The 21,463-nt window shown below is 38.6% G+C and overlaps 1 protein-coding gene and 1 non-coding gene across 2 annotated transcripts in view; both read left to right on the plus strand.

Annotated features, from left to right (window-relative positions):
- Positions 1-17,796, plus strand: part of SNRNP40 (small nuclear ribonucleoprotein U5 subunit 40) — a 30,568-nt gene extending 12,772 nt beyond the window's left edge. The window contains exons 5-10 of the mRNA XM_006196894.4: positions 1,533-1,655; positions 9,596-9,716; positions 11,604-11,686; positions 12,689-12,750; positions 16,476-16,579; positions 17,306-17,796. Of these exons, the coding sequence (XP_006196956.1) occupies positions 1,533-1,655; positions 9,596-9,716; positions 11,604-11,686; positions 12,689-12,750; positions 16,476-16,579; positions 17,306-17,355 (543 nt within the window). The 3' untranslated portion in view covers positions 17,356-17,796. The remainder of the gene's footprint in view (positions 1-1,532; positions 1,656-9,595; positions 9,717-11,603; positions 11,687-12,688; positions 12,751-16,475; positions 16,580-17,305) is intronic.
- LOC116282985 (U1 spliceosomal RNA) lies at positions 6,975-7,138 on the plus strand. Its single transcript, XR_004192533.2, has one exon. It is a non-coding gene; the product is annotated as a U1 spliceosomal RNA (small nuclear RNA).
- Positions 17,797-21,463: the final 3,667 nt, after the last annotated feature.

Consider the following 21,463-nt stretch of genomic DNA (forward strand, 5'->3'; position numbering starts at 1 on the left):
GTAGTGATTCAGTTGTCCCATTTGTTGAAAAGACTATTAGTTTTTCTTCTTCTTCTTCTTCTTCTTCTTCTTTATACTTTTTTGATTCTTTCTGTGCTTCATAATTTTTCGTTGAAAACTGGACATTTTAATATTGTAATGTAACAACTCTGGAAATTAGATTCCCCCCAGAGTTTGTTGTTGCTGTGTTTTGTAGCTGTTGTTTGTTTAGTGAATTTCTTGAACTAATTTTGCAAAGTCTGTATTCTTTGTCATGTGTAGGCACTGAAATCTCTGTTTCATCAGCATAGTGGTTCACTAATGATTGAACAGAGATACCTTTAATCACCTGATGGGGCAGGGAGAACTCTGCCAGACTTTGTAGATTGGCTCTCTGGGTGTTTTGGACCCTGCTTTCACTTCTCAGCCAGGCTATTTACAACTCTGCATTAGCTTTCACTTCCTGCTCATGCAAAGCCTGAAGGTCAGCAGGAGGTGAGAGCTTAGGTCATTCTCAGTTCTTCCCTAAGCATGTTCCCAGCCATGGACATGCAAGTGGCCTTCTAGGGTTCCAAGAATATGTCAAAGCTTTTTCAAAGCCCTTATTGTCCAAACTGTCTCATTTCCCAGCCTTTCCTCCCCAATTTTTTGGTTTGTCTGTTTGCCCAGCTGTTCTCTCTTGCCCCAGCCAGCAGAGAGGCTAATGCATTTGACTTTAAATGTTTTAGACAAATGCTCTGTCCTGGGAGAGTTTCAAGTTAGGCAAAATAAAGTCAGACTGTTTAAGATCATTGTTCAGGGAGCCACCAAACAGGCAAATAGTAATAATTTTTTTTTTTAATTTAAACCCATAATTCTTTGAAAATAAGAAATAACAGGCTCTTAGGAACCTATACTAGGAATGTAGGCTTTTGCCCTCAAAGCTTTTGATTGAGTAGGAATGGAGCCAGGGTAAGTTAAAACACTACAAACTTCTCTTACTGGGACCCATGTGACTTCTATTCTCATTAAGCATTCACCTGGTTGCTGTAAATTTTAGTTTCTAGAGTTCTGATAAAGTTGATTCTGCCTGGTTTTTTTTTTTGGGCCAGGTAATTCTCTACTTTTGTAGAGAAACAATTTTTGGGCATTCCCTACTGTGCCATTTTCACTGATGTAACCTCCTCTCTCTACCTATATATTTTTTAAATGTAAGTTACAGCCCACTTAGGATCTACAATTTTAAAACACTGGTCTAATATCCTTGATGTACTAAGAACATATGAACTAATAAACAAGGTGAAGATTTCCACTCTAAGGGCATGTTGATTAACCATTCAGACTATAACAAAGGAGTCTAAAAATATAACCAAAGTGATTTGTTCCACCAACCTTCAGGTATGTTGGCAAAATTGTAGTCACTACTCACCATGTTAATAGGATATCCAGACAAGTTTCTGAACAGGGTTCCTGTTACAGATATTTTCACCTCCACAAAGTCCTTGGACTGTGTGGTGTACTGTGCAATTACTTCTTAGAGTGATGTTACTATAGACTCTTGTCCTCTTTTTCAGCTTTGGGACATCCGTAAGAAAGCAGCCATCCAGACATTTCAGAACACCTACCAAGTGTTAGCTGTGACCTTCAATGACACAAGTGATCAGATTATTTCTGGTGGAATAGACAACGATATCAAGGTATATTAGATGTTTATGTTGTGTTTACCTTTTACCTGTCTCCACTCACAGGGATAAATCTTTCTGAACTTCTTAGCTTTGCACGTTGTACCAATTAAATGGAAGATAACTTACAAATTGTTTTCTTTCTGTCCTATCCTCATTGACTTCCTAAATCAAGGTTATATTACAGCTCATATAAATGCTGTCAAGGACTGGGCAGTTAATGTGAAGAGGGAAGTCCCTGTGTGGGAACTCTGGAAATGAAGAGTGCATTCCCTGCCTAAAGGCATTTGAAACCTTTTTTTTTTAACCTGCACTGGCCTCATAAGATAGCAGTGAATCAGTTTGTGATTCTGTACCCTAATCTCTCATTGTGTCTTTCTTTTTGAGAATATGGAAAGAAACTTTGGGGGAGTCCATAGCTAAGAATATGAGGAGGTAATGATGTTAGAGAAAGAAGCAGTAGACTATGTGGCAGTACAGTGTCGCTCAAGCTTTCAAATAACTGACTTGGGGTCTAATCTCAGTTCCAACATTTTCTCGTTTTTTGTGACTTCAAGCTAGTTCTTACTTCTTTCAGCCTCTGTTTTCTTGTGTGTGTAGCAGGGGTAATAATAATATCTACCTCATAGGGTTGTCATGGGGATTAAATGAGCCAAATGTATTAGAGCACCTAGCAGAGTTTCTGGACATAGCAAGTGCTATGAAGTATGAAATGTTTGAGGGTAGGGGCAGAGGGAGGTGATACAGTTTGTGTCTGCTTTTGCTTATTGGCTTCCTTAGGTATTTCAAAGACTTTGACTTTACCTTCTACTTTGTCATGAGAGTAATAACTGGGTAAATACTCAACTTCTTATGTTGTCTCTACCTAGAAATTGTACTGTATTGCCATCCCTCCTTGCCTCCTTTGCTGTTACTATGGGTGAAATGTCCTTGCTTTTGTCTAAGGGTGGTCCCTTAAAATGAAAGGATTTCAACTCTTTTTTCCTATCTCTACCTTGTGCCATCAATTTTCCCAGATCCTATGTTTTCAACCTCCTCTTCTGCTTTCTTCTCATTAGCATTTCATCATGTCCAGATTTTCTCTTGGTGGGGAAAGGGGTCTTCTATTCCACATTTTCTTGTTACTGTCCTGTCAGTCTTCCCCTTTACAGCCAAACTTCTTGAAAGACAGTGATGGTGGTTTTAATAATAATAGTGTTACCATCATCATCATCTAACACTTAACTTTGTGTCAGGCATTGTTCTTAGAACTTTACTTTATTAATTCATTTAAACTTCACAACAACCCTATGAAATAAGTGCTATTAATGCCATTTTACTGATGAAGAAACTGAGCTAAGAGAGGCACAACAACTTAACCCAATGTTACACAGCTAATAAGTGATGAAACCTCAGTTCCAAACCCAGAGTTTGGTTCCAGAGTCATACTCTTAATACCTGTGAGAAATCCCCTGAAGATTTTCTCCACTTACTGTCTTTAATTCCTCACCCTCCTTTCATTCCTCAAGTCCATCTCATGATCACTCCTCAGCAGTCTGGCTTCTGCCTCCATTGTTTTATTCTCTTCAAGGTCATCAGTGATCTCTCTGTTACTAAATCCAGTAGATCCTTTTAGTTTTTTTTTTGTTTGTTAAACTGGCTATGACAATGTACTGTCCTACCCCTTCCATCAGGCATATCCTTCCTCAGATACCTCTGCAAGCTATTCTGTGTATTCTTTAAATGTCATTATTCCCCAGGGTTCTTTCCTTGGTGCTCTTTTTTTTTTTTAACATTTTTTTATTGAGCTATAGTCATTTTACGATGTTATGTCAAATTCCAGTGTAGAGCACAATTTTTCAGTTACACCTGAACATACATATTCATTGTCACATTTTTTTTTCTCTGTGAACTGGTGCTCTTCTTACTTCATACCTTTCCGTGGACAATTCTCATATAGTTCTGTGACTTTAATTGTCATCTCTGTTGCTGGTGATTCTGTGTTCTCAGCCTAGAGCTACATCTCTACATCCACATATACAACCAGCTACTCAGCATCCCCCACTTGGATGTCTTATAAGTACTTCAGAAATCACCATTTCCAAAATTCAGTTTCATATCCCTTTCTGCCCTATAACTATTTGGGAAATGTGCATTCAGAACATGAGGGCTTAATTAGATTTTTTTTTTAATTGAAGTATAGTTGATTTAGAGTGTCTCAGATGTTAAAGTGATTATTATATATTCTTTTTCAGATTCTTTTCTATTATAGGTTATTATAGGATATTGAATATAGTCCCCCGGGCTGTAGATTAGGTCCTTGTTGTTTGTCTATTTTATGTATAGTAGTGTGTATCTGTTAATCCCAAATTCCCAATTTATCCCTCCTCCTAATTAGATCATCTTAATAGCTAATGCGTTATTTCCCTGAGTGAAGTTTGGGAGCCCACTATCATTAGAATCACTAGAGGGCTTCTAATATGTATGAAAGTGGATTAGTGTCACTAAGCTATGATAATTTCCATACTTTTAAGTTGTTGTTAGTATTAAATTTACATACAATGAAATTAATTTTTAATTTTAATTTCTATGAATTTTAATGCTTGTGTAGATTCATGTAGCTACCACAGACTGTACAGAGCAATTTCCATCACCCCAGTAAACTTCATAGTACTCCTCTGGGTCAAACGTTCTACCCAACCTAATCCCTCCCAACCATTAATCTGTTCTTTGTCCTGTAGTTCCTATTCTAGAACATCATATAAATGGAATCTTACGGTAGGTAACTTTTTGAGACTGGCTTCTTAAATTTAAACTATGAGAATTTGATCCTCTCATCTCTACTGTGGGGATAGTAGCCTAAGAATAATATTCTTGTGCTAGTAAAGTCTTCTTGCCACAAATTGTGTGGCTTATTTCGTGCTCTTTGTCTATACTGTTTCAGGGCCTTCTATAAACAAATGTATCCAGTTGTTCCATAGTCCTGAAAGGACTGAGTCCCTTTTTTGTTTTGAAAGCTTTCCGTATCTTCTCAGACACACGCTGTATGCTATACCTTCTCTTAGGTTAGATTATTTCTTCAGGTAGCTAATCCCAGCCTTTGTCTGTAGATACATACCAATTTTGTTTTGAAATCTGAACTTATCTCAGATTTGAGGAATGTGTAACTATAGTCCCATGAGTATGGCAGTTAATAAGTTTACATCACAGCCTTGTAGTCTTTATCTTTCTAAACTAAAAAGTCTATCCGGTTCACAAACATTAGAATTTTTCTTTCAGTGCCTCATTTTCAAGGAATTTTTTTAACTAGAAGTGCAGAGTATTCCCAAAACTGGGACATTCTTATTGTGGTACTTGGTCAGGATCATTGCATTCTCTTGTCAGCATTGGAAACTCTGTACGCTATTTACAGTATATCTTATTTTCCAAATTAAAAATCAAGGTAGACTTTCCTGATTTGACTACTTATTTACCTTGAAAGTTTTGCAGAAATACAAAAATTGCACTCAAATGTATATTTAATAAAAACAACTTTATCAGGAATAAAATTATTAAAATGAGATTAAATTATTTATTATAATTTAAATATTTTTATTAATAAAAACGATCATTTGTTCATTGAAGAAAATTTAGAAAATGTAAGAATAGGGGGAAAAAAATCACTTGCAGTCTTAGCATCCAAATTTAGTCACTCTTGATATTTCAGTATATTTCCTCCCAGTCTTTTTCTGTGCCATAGTGTTTTGTATGTAAACATCTTAATGTTCACACTTTGGATAAAATCTTACATGTTGCTCTTTTCACTTAGTAACATATATCTAGTCTTTTGTCTGGAGCCCCCCCACTGTACACATTGCTATGGCTAGTTTAGTCTTCAAAGCTCAGCTCAGACATCTCTTTAGAAACGATTTCTTAGATGAAACTAGGCCCTCAGTCTAGTTGCTCTCCAATATATCGCTCTTACTTTCTTCTTAGCAATGTAGTTAGGATTATTTTTCTGTTTCTTTTTTTCTCTAGTTTTATTGAGGTATAATTGGTATAGAAAATTGTATTAGTTTTAGATTTACATCATATGATTTGATATATGTATATACTGCAAAATGATTACCATAAGATGTCTAGTTAACATCCATCACCTCATATTGTTACTTTTTTTTTTCTTGTGATAAGAACATTTAAGATCTATTCTCTTAGCAACTTTCAGATATTCAGTAAGTATTGTTAACAGTAGCTACTGGGCTATGCATAACATCCCAGAACTTAGGATCCTTTTTCTGATTCTGCCACTTAATTTGCTAGCTATGTGATCTTAAAATTGTTTAACCTCTCTGAGTTTCCATATCTTATCTCTAAATGGGAATAGTCAGTTGTCTTCATAAAATTCTTGCATGGATTCAGTGAGGTAAAAAATATAATATTCTTTGCAACATGGCAGTTACATAGTAAATGTTCAGTATATGTCAGCTGCCATCATCATCATTTTTCTTTTATTATTAGAAAAATCAATTATTTAGTAATCAACAATCATATACTGGACATTTAGGCTGTTTCATATGTATCACTATCACAAGTTATGCTGTCCTGGACATATTTGTGTGTTAAACTCCATATTTAATTACTTTTATAGAATAGATTTCTAGATGAAGATTAATGTGTTAACAAATACAAGGCTGTTTCATATTTTGGATACAGGTTGGCAAATAGTGTTGGTGATAGCAATTAACAAAGACAGTATTTGATATCAGGTTGCTATGGTTGTTTGACTTCATTTTGCTCCTGTATGACTAAGGGGTGTGCTGGAGAGATGTGAGACTATAGAATTTGTCTTCTCTTTATTTAACAACACCCTATTCTGACATGCTTAGGGGTGAGTAACTGCCCTTGGATCCAGAAAGACAGTTGTCCTTCGGCCCTCGTAAATTTAAAAATGCAAAAGAGAGGCTCCTTTTCCATCAGAAACACACAGAGAATGTCAAACCTGAAAGGGACCTTAAACATCTCGTTATCCCTTTTATTTTACAGATCACTAAAGCAAAACACTAGGAGGTTAAGTGATTGGGCTAAGATCATGTAGTCACTCACTCAGCGATTGAGCCAGGACCAGAACTCTGTCTCCAGATGGCCAATAATCTTGCACTCTACCATTGCCTCTAGTCAATTAACAAACACCTTTTAAGCAGTCAGAGACTTACCAGTCTTGAGCACTTGCTTGACAAATTCCTACACTGCCTTACTACATTAGGAAGTGCTCCTGAAGAGCCTGGTTTTTGTTTGCTTCTCAGTCTCAGATAGCACTGCCTATTCTAAGAAGGGGGAAACAAAGAGGGAATGGAAACCTCTTCAAAATCTAAGGTGATACTTACCTGGCAGGGGAGATACCGTGATCACAAAGGTGGTTTTCTCAGGGCGAGACTTATCCATTGTACTACAGATGTGCTGATCCCTGCGATTTCCCTAAATGTGGGAAACTCGACTGCATAATTTGTGGTAGTGGGGGACTGCGTTCACGCTCTCCAATAAATAAATAAGTAAATAAATTTAAAAAGTCAATCTAAGGTGAGCAAATTCTGTGTATGTTTCTGAGCAAATATGTTTCTCTTGGGATTTTCTTCCTGGGCATAGGATTGGGGAATCAGAGGAAGATTAATAAAAGAAGAAAATGCTCTTCTGCTTGATGACTTGAAGGTCTGGCTGGCAGTTCTTTGACATTTGTTATAATTCTGAGCTCCGGTTAAAATGGGAGTTTAGTCGACTTTTTTTCTTTTTAATGTAGTGGGTAAAGGGATAGAATAGATCCTCATTGATTCTTCTGCCTCAGCTCTCATCCTTTCCAATTATCTGGGCCAGAAGGACCTTTCTAGAATCTGAACAACCCATTCCACTACTCTGAACCCTTCTGTGGCTCCCCAGTGAGGGAGATTTAAAAAGTCCAAGCTAGGCATTCAAAACCTTTCATGAGCTGGCCTCTGCTTGCCTACTGCTCACGCATTGTCTGTTGCCTCTCTTTGCCCATTCCCTACAACCCAGCAGTTTTTTCATGCCTCTCTGCTTTCATACATTCTCTTTGCCTGGGAATACCCTTCTACTTTGTCTGAATGAAAAAATACCTCTTTCTTCTTCATACCCCGCTCAAGTGCTTTATTCTCTATGAAACCTCCCCTTACTCTCATCTCTGTATCACAGGAGCATTAAACCCTCTGCCATCTTTGCTGTTGCACCTTGTACAGACCTCTCATCACTTGTTTACTCCCTACTGGACTGAAAGCTCCTTGAGAGCAGGGTTGTCTTTTTTATCTCCAACAGTGCCTGCCACTAACAGATGCCCAGACATTCACTGAACAGCTGATTAGGACATCTGCAAAATGACTTTGCTTAAATTAGTGCCCTGCTCACTCTTTCTTTGGCAAATCCCAGATGCATTTTGGCTCTGCAAAACAATGTGTGCTGGCCTCAAAGAGGAAAGTCTAGAAATAGCACCCAAATGCTGTGGGGGATGATGAATTGCATTCTCTCCTAGAAAGCTAAAGATTTCAACAATGCCTTCTCTGAAGAGGAGGAACAATGGCTTGAACAAAAAAAATGTCAACCACTTCAGGCTTTCCTGATTATTGAGGCAGCAAACATCCTGACACAAAAATGATTGTATATAAAGTGTGTTGGGTTCCACACATGAATGAGTTATTGATGGAAAAAGTGGAGTTATGTGCCTTATGTATTGCTTTGACATAACAACACCGAACTCATTTCTAGATGAGGAACATGCCTTGCTTAAAGGGACAGCAAATTTTTCTTTTTTTCATTTAGGAAAAGTACGTGGCAATATTAAATCAAATTCGGATGAAATTTTATATAATAACAATGACCTTAACAAAATTGCTGTTCTTTTTCCATGTGACATTCCAGACCATTTTTATTGCCTTTAATACATTTTTTACGTAGTTGCAGTCTATGTAAATATAAATACTGTTTTGTATTTTACTTATTTGCTTAATAATAGCTTATTTTATAAACATTTCTACATTTGATCATCAGAATATTTTTAGAAAGTTAGGTAGTTAGTAATAGCTACCAATTGTTGAGGGCCTGCTGTGTACCAGGCACTTGCTAAGCATTCCATCAGTAATCCTCACAATAGCCATAAGAGGTAAATGTTATCCCCATCTTACAGACCAGAAACAGTCTAAGAGAGGGTTAGTGGCCCAATAACATATAACTTTTGAGTTGCAATGACTGGGTTCAGTCTGACCCTAAATCCTCACTCTTCCCACTCTGCTATTCGATCTCTAGCATGAGAGCTTGTAGTGTTGCAATGTGTTTATCAGCCATAATTTAATAAACAGTTTCTTTTTCCTGTTTGACACTATGTCATTTTCAGCTGAACCATTTCTCTTACCTTTCCTACCCTGGCAACAGTGAGTGTACAATTTATTTTTCTTTTAATAAATATGCTTTTCTGTAGTGTGTATGTATGTATATATGCATATTATGACATTCAATGAAGTTTTAAGGCATGGTTTTGCATATTACCTTGCTGTATACATTTTACATGCAATCATGCCTTTTCAAATGATTTGTTTCTTTGTTTTCATATGGTTCTAATAGTTTATTTTTAGTTGCTAAGAATCATAGTTTAAGCATTTTAAATGCTACTTAGTTTTTAAATTCCTAATATATTTTGTTATGGGTTGAAAATAATCTCTTCAGATTCTATTTCTTTTTGTTAAACTTTACCTTAGTATTTGACATTCATTATATTTTTCTAGTCTAACATAGTAACTTTGACACTTCTTTTAGAAAGACAAAAGAGTTTTTTCTTCTTTGATAGAAATCCTGTATTTTGTGGTCAAGTAATACTTGGCCCAGAGGCAGATTAAGAAGGGATACCAATTTTCCCAGGCAGTTGACTCTTTAGTAACTCTATTTCTTTGCTGTTCACAATTTGATTTCTGGGAGTGCCTTCTTACTTTGTTTTGCAGGTCTGGGACCTGCGCCAAAACAAGCTGACCTACACAATGAGAGGCCACGCAGATTCAGTGACTGGCCTGAGTTTAAGTTCTGAAGGCTCTTATCTCTTATCCAATGCAATGGACAATACAGGTAACTTTGGAAAAGAAAGCTCTGTCAGTGCCCTGTGGACCCTAAAGAAAATGGTCACTAGGTGCTAGAAATGTGTGCTGGGATAAAAGAGTTCAAGGAAAAAGTCAAGGATGGCTTGCAGGTATCCACCAGGGCAATTAGGAAAACAGGTTGTAATAGAAAAGCTTTAGAAGAGATGGTCAGGAAGCCAGGATTCTAGTCCTTGATCTTCCATCTAATCCCTGAGCAACTTTGCATATAGCATTTCTCCTCTCTGGGCATCAGTTTCTACACTGATAATGTAAGAAGAGTGGACTTTCCTTTAAGGCCCATTTCAGCTCTTGTATGCTGTGCATGCAAGGCTATGGATCCGAGCAGGATCCAAAACACTCCTAGTGATTAGTTTGTTGAGAATGATGAGAGTCTGGAGATCCATCCAAGGCAGTTCTCAAGTATTTTGAAAGAGTAACTAACAAGCTCAGATGATCAATAAACCCATTGATATCTCAGTTGTGCTTTTTCTGCCAGTATGTCTGTCCTCCCCACTCCAAAGCATTGATGTGATAAGAGATCCTTATTATCCTGGATTTACACAAACACACTCTTGTCCTTTCTTTGCTTGTTTTTGAGTTGTTGGGTGGGAGAATGGGTTTACTATGGCAATAAAGAAAGATGGCTTGTTGGATTATATGCTTAATATTGGGAGAGATTGGAAATACCCCTCTGGTTCATAGACTCGTCAGAAACCAAAAGGTTTTCACTGACATCTTGTAACAAAAACAGTGCCTCACACTCAGTGGGTGCTCAATTAATAATTGTTGAATGAATGAACAGGCTTACCTTCTGACTGTATTCTCAGCTCAATAGCAAACTTCCATGCATAGCTTCACCTTTTTATGCCTGTCTGACTTCAAAGGTTTTTTTTCACATTCAAATAAAATGACATCACTCAAATTCCACTGTAGGTTTAGCTTTAGTTTACAATAGCTGTAGCCACTGCTTACTGTGAGTGTTTACATCCTATTTCAGTAGACTTGCTGTTGTCTAATTCTAACATTGTTCATAGTAAGGAAAGATGAGATCCATAAATGGTTATTAAAGTAAAAATAAGAATTTCTTGTTATGGTTATATAATAAAATTACGAATTCTTTATTTTTGTTTATTGCCACCAATCTTTTAGAGCCCTTTCACATATGTCATCTTATTTGTTTCTTAAAATATTCTTATTTTTTAAAAAAAGAACAGTGATATTCTCATTTTACAAAGGAGACCAAAACACAAGGAACCTTGTTCTTTTCCTGATATCCCCCATATATATAATAGAATTGGGATCAAATTTCACTTTTTCTAATTCTTGGTACAGTGTTTTTATATTTATATATATATGTATATATACACACACACACACACACATACATATATATATGTATATATATATTTGACCTTGTTCCCAACTTAACTGTAAGGTACCCCTATGAGCTAAATTAGAAAAGGTAGTCACAAGTTTGGTTTTTATAGATTATCACAGTAGTCAGTGGTATTTAGATTGTCATACTGAAACTTTGCCAGATGTGACTCTTGGGGTTGGCAGAAGAATCATTTACAAAATGTTTTGTTGAAATCAGTATCACACCCAGCTGCTTCCTTTTGCAAATCTCCAGCAGTGTGTTTGACATTTTCCCTTCCTCCGCTCTCAAGTTTTCCTCTGTGCCCTTAGTGCCTGTTAATGGAACTCGGCTGCATTTCATTCCCATTAGAAAAAGAGAAAAGCCTTATCAGGTAGCAGAATACTATGGTGGTCCTTCTTTACCCAGGAAATAACATCTGTCATTGACATGATACTGATTTCAGCTGGGTTCTCAGGAGGCCCCTGGTTGATAATTGTTTTGCTTTGTTTGAATTCACAGTGCGGGTCTGGGATGTCCGGCCGTTTGCTCCCAAAGAGAGGTGTGTGAAGATATTTCAAGGAAATGTACACAACTTTGAAAAGGTAAGTTCTGCATGGCAGAGGAATTTTACTGTCCATTTGATTCAAAGAAACATTTAAGATGGTACTAGGGTGCAACATTTATATATATCAAATCATTATGTTGTACATCTAAAACTAATACAATGTATATAGGTCAATTATATCTCAATTTTTTTTTAAAAGGTGATGCTAAGGGTAAAGAGCCCTGAGAAAGGGCTACGTTCCAGTACCACTGTTTTCCATCAAAACTGTTCTTGCCAGAAATAAAACTAACAGAAACATATGGAAGAAGGCACTCATATAGATAGATAGTGATGGGGCCCCCCCTCAAATTTGGGATTTCTGACTTCAATAAGACACTCTTTAATTCTTTGGGAACTTTGACCCTTATAGGGGAGTGTTGCATGTGGGACCCAGCCTCCTATGGCTGTTACCCAGATGGCATCCCTCCCCCTCCAGTAACCAGCTGTTCGAGCCCTGAGAATACATCCCTTCCTTCAGTGAGCACCACAGGCCAAGTTCTGAGAGAGAAATTTTCTTAAACTCTGAAATCCTAGGTCAGCTCTTACAAGTAGCTTTTCCTCCATATAGTTTGTAAATATAGACTAATGTTTTTCTTTTGAGAACCAATTGAGATTCGGTTTCACTTTATAAATCAAATTTTATTTTTTGATGGATTTGGCTTTATTTTTGTTTTACTTCCAGATAGAAAAAAAATTAATGAGGAACAAGATAAATGGAGCAAAGGGAGCCTCCATTTGTAGGCAAAATTTTGTTACCAGGTCCACTCTTAATTTACTGTAAATTAAGCATTTTCTACAGTTGGTTTTTATATGGTTTGAAATACAGCAAAGCATGCTGTCTTGGGCTGTGAAATATAAGATAATTGCTGGCTGTATTCTGGGGAGAATAATTAAAACTCTACTTAAGAAATTTAAAGTTTCTTAGTGATGCTGTAGTCTAATAAAGATGGGTTTGGTACATTATTGTATTCATTGGATTCCTGCTTATTCATCACTATAGAATCTTCTGAGATGTTCTTGGTCACCTGATGGAAGCAAGATAGCAGCTGGCTCAGCCGACAGGTAAGGATTACTGGGTGTGAGGTAAAGAATGATGTAGCTATGCAGGTGTCTTCTCATGTTTAATACATTAAGTGCAGATACTGAGCTGAGCAGACAGAGTTATAGCTGTGCTCGGAGATGAAGCCATGTTCAGTCTGAAAGGTTTAAAGCTCGTGTAGACAAACACATCATTTCTACCCTCTTTGGATACATTTTAGACCTGAAGGGTAAAAAATTTCTTTGGTTGATGGATTCCCTTTGCCATCAAAATAAAATTCAGACTCCTAATCTGGCTTCAGTTTCCCTTATTAGATTCTTTTGCCGTGCTTCAGTTCATTCAAATGCATATTGTATGTACTTTTCCCCCACCATCACCACAGTGCTTCCCTCACTTAGAACTTTCCCTATTCTTACATCCCTTGTGCCTCCAGTCTTCTCTCTCATATCGCCTCTTCTCCATTATCCAAACTCCTATATCTCTCTAGTAACCACCTTTATATTATATCTATAAACTTCCCTGGCCCTCTGTCCCTCACCTCTTGGGCATAACTAATTGCTCTTTGCTCTGTCCTGTAGTCACACCATATACACCTAACCTTTTTTAGCATTTACTACATCTTACAGTAAAACAAACACAGTGGGAAACACCTACTAAATTATTTGTTCCTAGATGTCAGGAAATGAGTCTTAGTCATCTCTGAACCTAGGGCAGTGCTTGACCTATTCTAAGCAGTTAGTGAATACTACATGAATGAATCCCTAGCTCAAGGATGGCAGTCAGACTTTGCCCTGCATATCAGCTCAGCTATTGGTAATAGCTGATTCAGAGCTGGGTCTGGGTTCAATGGGAAAAGTGTCATGATTGCTAGATGAGAGGTGTGGCAGCATGTGGGTTAGGTATTTTCCAACCCTGAGCTGAATTAAAAGACTATGAAGCTTTAACTGTCAATGTAAACTGGCTGAAGAATTAAATTATAAATGAGGAACAGAAGGGAGAGAATTCTTTGGTCAGATGATCGTAGTATTGATATGTCTATGGTGACCTATAATTGGGAGAGAGTCAGAGGTTGCATAGGGATGTCCATGTGCCCAGGCTGTTGGGGCACAAATGTGAAATGGTAACGAATGATGCCCTCTGAAGGCAGACCCTAGGTTTAGTCCCATTGGGAGCTGTCTTACCCCTTTTTAGCTTAACCTCATCTTCCTCCACCTTTAGAGATTTTTCTGTTGCCTGACTGAAACAGGCACCATCATGTAGATGTGAAGCTTTTCCTAGGCTAGGTTGGGCTTTCAGCATGTTCCATAGTCTTCTCCTGTTTGGGGCTCTAGCACAACCATAAAGAAGCCTCACTTTGGTCTGTCCCACACTTTCTGACTTGTAAACAATGTTGAACATACTTGACTATTCTATAGTCCCCCTTTTTTTTCTGGCACATTTAATGAAAAATACAAGTATTCTGGTATTTTCTAGGGGGGAAGGGACCCAGGTAAAACAGTGGCACATTGCTGGTTTGAGTGCTGGTGGTTTGGAGAGCTGCCTTGAAGAGAGAATCAAAAGAATTTTCAGTTGCCAGGTTTCTAAAGACCTTAAAAAACAGGCCTAAGGTGTCTTACATTCTGACAGTAAGAACCATTCTAAGTATTTTTGCATGATTTTCATCAGAGATGTTGTATCCTTCCCATGTAATTAAGTTTTTTAACGATACCTGCCTAGCTTTTCTTCTGAGCAGTTTGCTTCTAACATTGGGCCTTTCTGACTTTCAGTGTCCTCTCTTCCCTCTTTCCCTTCCCACCGTTAATTTAAACCTCACATGTGGAAGCATGGCACTGGTCCAGCGAAAGCCTGTGTGTCTATCTGCTGAGGGTTGCCACAATTCATAGGCCACCTCGCCAATTAGCCTCAAGTCAACAAGTAGCTCTATTACATTAGGAACCTGGTCCCTGCTGAATGTTGCCATGCCAAAATAAGGAGAGGATAAGGATTCCCTCCAAATTTAGCATCTGATTGGCAGCCGTGGAGAGGGAGGCCTTGAAGTAAACCCTTGGAGATCTGGGATTCTGCTGGCTTTTATTTGCCTGAGAAATGTATCCTTCCTTCTCAGAGAACTGCTTTTCAGCTTGGCCTGAATTTGGCAAATTTCCCCTCCCTCCATGTAAATGACCTACCTCCTCATGTTCAGACATGAAACCATTCAATAGTTCCTATCAGTGACTACAAGAAGACTGGTCAGTCTCTGCTATGACTGATTTTTTTATTTTTTTAGCCTTTTGAGTTCTTGTAATTGTTTTGATAACAAATATTTTTATTCATCATAACAATAACTATCATTAATTCTGCATGCCAGGCACTTTGCATATATTTCATTATTTTTCTGAATCAAGCTGTGAAATCAGTATTGTCTCCATCAGTACTCCGTATCACTAAGGAAAGAGAAGCTCAGAGAAGTTAAATAAATGTCTAAGATTACTTAGCTATTAAATAGTTGCATTGAGACTTGAACCCAGGTCTTTATGACTCCAGAACTCATACACTTTTCCACTATGCTACGTCGCCTTAGCTGGATTAATGAGGACAGTTACTTGTGCATGGCAGGAAGGCAGACAGTAGGGAAAACAGAAGCATCAGAGCCAAGGAGTCTATAGACACATAGGGCTCCTTCTTCTCTTCCACCTTGCTTGGAACTTTTATTTATTTCCTGTGGAGCCTAGCCCTTGTGAGCTAAACAGTGTAATTAAGAAGCTCTTGTTTATTTGCATCTTAGACCAAAAGTGTGATATTGTTCAGAACTAGGCATTTTATAATCAAGTACTGATGAGTGTACCCTTTCAGGTGTTGACTGAACAAAACAAATATGTAAATAACCTGTTTGAAAACCACTAGCATTTAAAATTTACCAACAGATTATCTTTGTGTCATTATATGAAGATAATATTTATTTATTTTACCTTCATCTTAAAATCGCCCAAGCAAGGCTAAGGGTCAAAGGAACTTCTTTGGGAGGTTGGGGGCACTGCCAAGGATCATGAGGTGTTTGAGGATGGTAAGTGAAAGGGGAATACTGGAGTGTATTAAGAGTTCTCATTTTAGTTCTGCCGCTGAGCTGCTAGTAACCTTGGAAGTCACTTAGTTTTCTTATCTGTAAGATGAGGTTAGACTGGCTGATTTCTGTTGGCCCATTCCCATGCTACAATTTAGTGTTCTTCCCATGAATTCATTGCAAAATTTGGATCAAGTGAGTATTTGGGTTGTGTTTATGTAGCCAAAATTTCCTGTCCCTTTTGAGGGCTCTGATTTGAATACAATACTGAGAAGTTCAGATGGATCCGCAGCCTAGGCTCCCAACTTGCCTTGAGTTGGGTGTCCTTCAAGACATTCCTGGATGCATATGAAGTTAACTACACATCCTAATTATAAAGGTGCTATTTAAAGAAGATTTCTATGTGGGGGCTGGAGGGAAAATGTTCATCTTACTTCTCCATGATCATTCCTATTTCAGAAATTTTTGTTTGAAAATACCAGTAATGCTTATATTTTAAGCTATTTCTATTTCTCCACTCAGTTGCTCAAGGGCAGGATCCATGCCTTATTTAAAATCTGTATTCCTAGTTTCTGAAAGTCAGAACACAGTTCAGTAAATATGGAGTGAATAAATAAATGGTTGCTTCTGTTTCCCTTAAAAAGCTCTGCTTCTGTGCTGCTCTCAGCTCTGGGAGGCCTGAGGCTTGTTCTTTATCATACCTTGCAGGTTTGTGTATGTGTGGGATACCACAAGCAGGAGGATTTTGTATAAACTACCGGGCCACGCTGGCTCCATCAATGAAGTGGCTTTCCACCCTGACGAACCCATCAGTAAGTCTGTCCTGACAAAGGGGAAAGGGAAACTGTGGGAATCCCCCTAAAGGGACCCTGAGAATACAGAGGCAGAGTTTTATGTGAATTTCCATGCAAGCAGTCTTTATGGGGATCATTGACAGTTTCACCATTGTTCTAAGTGGTGAGAGTAAGAGCAATGATCATTTTCTTCTCAGCCTCAAAGGGGAGTTTGTTAGTCTGTTTCTTGTTCCTTTGAGTTTACTTGCTTCAGGTCTATGTTTCAATAATGCATTCAGATAAAAGAATGATATTTCTTAATATTCAGTTATAAATTGCAACTTACACTTTATCAGCTAGCTAAACTAAATAATGGGCCTTGAATTTAAGGAGAAAATGTGCCTTCTTCCAGGGCTAAGTATAACAAGCAGAAGCACATTTATAAAATGACAACAGACGTTGATTCTTTTCTTCTAGAATTACTGAAAAGGTCTTTTCGTAAGGTTTGACTGACAAGTGATATCAGGATTTAGACCCTGATAGTGTAGTTCCCGTAGCACGGTTTGTCCTCGTGGTTTCTAGAGGACTTGGATTGAAAAGCCAGGCTGTGGTTTCTTGTCAATGATGTTTAGGAGGAGGGGAATTTAAGCTAAATCCAATTGCTCTTTTATACCAAAATTGCCTCTTGATATAAGAGCCCTTGAGCACCAACTCTCCTTTAGCCTTCTTTATTTCCAGTTATCTTCTCTGTTCTTTTCACCTCAGTTCTCTCAGCATCCAGTGACAAGAGACTATATATGGGAGAGATTCAGTGAGGAGACTCCGCAAGGCTGCTTGACCCTGAGACCTCAGACAGCATAAGTGGCATCAAATGATGCCCAAGCCAGCATCCTCCCTTCAGATGAAGATCAATACTAGCAAGAAACAAGGAAGAGGTGGCCATATTCCAGCAACACATGTATCCCATTTCACCAGGATGATTAAGGCAAGCTTACAGTGGTCTCTTAAAACCACCTGCCAGATTTCAGGGACTGTTTGGTTTTTTTCTTCTTTTTTTTTTTAAATAAGTCTTCTTCAAAGAGACAGACATTGGTTGTAGTTTCCTGTTTCCTGATCCAGGCTGAAGACAGGGAATATGACTGAAATTTATTTCTTGGGGTTTTTGTTTTTTTTAATTCAGTAACTTGTATGATATTTTCTTTCTGTGTTTCTCTGACTCATTTTGTATTAAAAGCCAAATAGATGTCTTTTTACAAGAGCCATGTGGATTGGATTTATTGCTGTCTTTTCTTTGAGGCTTCATCTCCATAAATCTAAGCAGGGCATGATGTGGCCGGGGGATACATACAATCCATTTAAACTCCTGAGAAGTTAGTGGGATATTTTGGGCTTTTTTCTCCTCTTCTGTGTTTTCTGGTTTACTCACTCCCATGAAAATGACAGAATAATTATCAGTAACAAATACTTGTCTTCTACTAGAAGCATAGCAGTCATGAGGTGATAAATAAGGTCTGAAGAACCTGGTTCTTACATATTTTTACATGGTCTTTAATGAACAGGGTCTGTGTTTACTGTGCCTTCTACCAAAAACACTTCTCTGAGCAGCAGTACCTGTTCTGGTTTGCTGAAGTGGGCAGATCTGGGGCAGTCTGAGCTGGTAACCAACAGCATTGGCTGGAATGCTGTATAAAACTCAACTCAAAAGGAATATGAGAAAGTTTTGGTGTAACTGGACCATGATATTGTCTAAGACTTTTTTAATTATTCTGTGTGTTTGTCTGTCTTTCTCAAACTAACAGGCATTAAGAAATGCTATTAGTTGCCTTCTATCCCCAAGACAGGTTACTATCTCCCTGGGTGACTGTGCCCAGCACACAGATCGGCACTGATGAATCCCATCTGGCACTGGGGAGTGGAGTGTGTATTTTCTGAACCTCCTGTCTCAACTCAAAGGTCTTCACACCTCCAACCTGTTCTGAAAATGTTTGGTTATATATTTTTGGCTCACAAATTGAATCCTCTACCTTAAGTTACGAAAGAGAGGATAGTTTTAAGTGAGCACATGTCCAAGATTTAACTTGGACATTAATGAAGGAACTAGTGGGATGATAAAGCTGTCAAACTAGTTACTTTCAATACAGTGAATAAAGTTTAAATAAAGTACACTGGAAACAGAAAGCAATTTGTTGTTCCTGGGAGTTAAGGCTGAAGTTTCACAGATTATGTGATTATGCTTAGATTGGGTCTTACGGAATGAGTAGGACTTTGGGACTTTGCCAGGTGAACAAAAAACATGTGCATTCCAAGAAACGGCAGGCACCAGCTTGAAAGTTTGGTGTGTTTCATGAACCAAAAGAACTTCAGCATGGTTAGCAATGGGGAGCAGCAGATAGTAAAGTTGCAAAATTAAGTAGGAGCCAAATCCTGGAGAGCATGTACTTCATATAATGTATCCTATAGGTTGAGGCTTCCTAAAGTGTATTCCACAGCATACCATTTTCCTGGTATGTTAGATATGTTGGGGCATAAAGATCTCATGCTCAAATAAGTTCAGGAAAGACTGAGTTAAATAAAGTGAAACTGGTTTCTTTATTGCAGGAATGCTTAGAACCTTAACTATACTAAGTATAGTGGGATCTTCGAAGGGAAAGGTGATTCAGATTTTAGACCTGAGCAATAATTATATATATGGTTATGCCTTTAACCAGAAGAGACTTGGCCAGAGATAGTTTGCAAGCCACTTTTCACACCTCTAGCACAATCATAGTTTACTTCCTAATCCCTTATAAACACCTGGTCTACATACCTCAGCATTAGTCCAGTCCCCTTCACCCACCCTCATCTTTCTTGGCTAGGGGTAAAACAAGGCTTGAACCTTGACACTGCATTTTTAAAAGCTTACCAGTCCCTTGAGAAGTTGGCAATGATTGGGAAGAACCAAGGCCCTGGAGAAGGGCTTTCCTCTAACCTCAGCCTTTTCACTCCTCCCAAGTGCCTTCTTCAAAGGAGGGTAGAAGCCATTAGCAGAAAATAGTGCCACTTAGAATTTGTAGGGAATAGAGGCCCTAGCCTGGGGAATATAAAACATCCCCAGAGGGTGCACATTGTATCTCACTTTGGGAGAGATAGATTACTCCCCATTGAGTAATGGCATCTCTGGTTTTCAGTTAATTTCCCTTTGTGACTTACACAGTCTCTGGCACTTAGTACTGCTGGCACTTAAAGAGCCAGGTCTTTTTTCCGCTGGGTGGTTGAGCTTTGTGAGCTGAATGGTCAAGGAGGTGGATTTGGACGGGTCAAGGCTCTTATTTGAGTTGCTTCTTCACAGCAGAGCTACAGAGTTGTTTGTTCCTGGCAGACCTAAAGTCTACTGCTTGTTAATATCTCATAGTGTGTGGATGGGAAATTGAGGTAAGAGAGTCCTGAGCGATTTGGGGCTGCAGGCAGTTGAGCCTTAGGGAAAGGCCCTTTGGGGTAGGACAGGATCTGCTCCTTCCAGAAGACTTTAGGGCTTGACAGCTGTGTCCCAGGACAGAAGGAGGGGCCAGACTTAAAAGCCTCTATTCCTGTGGGACCGGATGAAGCCAAGTCTGACCTCTGAGCCTGCCTTCTGGTCAGTTGTCTCTATACCCCAGACCCATAGTGATCCTTCTTTGAAGAAGCTTCCCATGGGTGCCTCTGCTGTCCACATCAGGCCCTGAGTTATCCCAAACTCCCTTTTTCTCGGCTTCAGCTTCTTTTTCTCGCTTGCCTCTGCAACTCAACCTACACTCTTAGATTCTTCTTTACTGTATATCCTCTAAAGCAGTAAGTTCTCAACTCTGCAGTTTTGCTGCCCCGGGGGCATTTGGCAATGTCTGGAGATATTTTTGATTGTCACAGCTGGAGGGATACTATGCACATCTAGTGAGTAGAGGCCAAAGATGCTCAAAGAAGCAGGTACTCTAAAATGTCATTAGTGATGCTGTTGAGAAACCCTGCACTACAGCAGTGATTCTCAAAGTGTGGTCTCTGGAACAGCAGCATTAGCATCATCTGAGAACGTGCTAGAAATGTAAACTCGAGCCCTCCCTGACACCTACTGAATCAGAAACTAGGGAATGAAGTGTTCAGCGTTCTGTTTTCAGAACACTTCCTCGAGGTGACTCTGATGCAAGTCTGAGAACCACTGCTCTACAGACTCAGAGAGTCCTAGGAAGGCCACAGAAGCTTCTCCTGTACACTCAGTAATAGTTGTCCTTAACTATTTAATTGTTCTTTTTGGCTTACATGCTTTATATCCCTTGTCACATTGAGGGGCAACAGGTTCAAAGAGGAGAAGTAACACTGAAGATCAACCAGCTCGTAAGTAGCAAAGCCAAGACATAAACCTAGCTGGAGTTCTTACCCCATCTCCACAACATAGGCCTTGGTGGCTCTTAATCTTGAATGCACATTCGAAGTACCTAGGGAGGCTTTGAAAATTCTGATGCTTGCATCGTACCCCAGACCAACTAAATCGGAATCTCTGGGGTGAAAATCAATATTTTTTAAACATTTTTTATTGATTTATAATCATTTTACAATGTTGTGTCAAATTCCAGTGTAGAGCACAATTTTTCCATTATACATGAACATATATATATTCATTGTCACATTTTTTTCTCTGTGAGCTACTATAAGATCTTGTATATATTTCCCTGTGCTATACAGTATAATCTTGTTTATCTATTCTACAATTTTGAAATCCCAGTCTATCTCTTCCCACCCCTCTCCCCCTTGGCAACCACAAGTTTGTATTCTATGTCTGTGAGTCTATTTCTGAGCATCAGTATTTTTACAGCTTTCTCAGGTGATTGCAATGTGCAGTCAAAGTTGACCACCCAGGTGGTAGCCATGGCTATAACTATAGCCGGGGGGGGGGGGGGCAGCATGAAGCCAGAC

This window comes from Vicugna pacos, chromosome 13, assembly GCF_048564905.1.
Source record: "Vicugna pacos chromosome 13, VicPac4, whole genome shotgun sequence".
NCBI classification, from domain to species: domain Eukaryota; kingdom Metazoa; phylum Chordata; class Mammalia; order Artiodactyla; family Camelidae; genus Vicugna; species Vicugna pacos.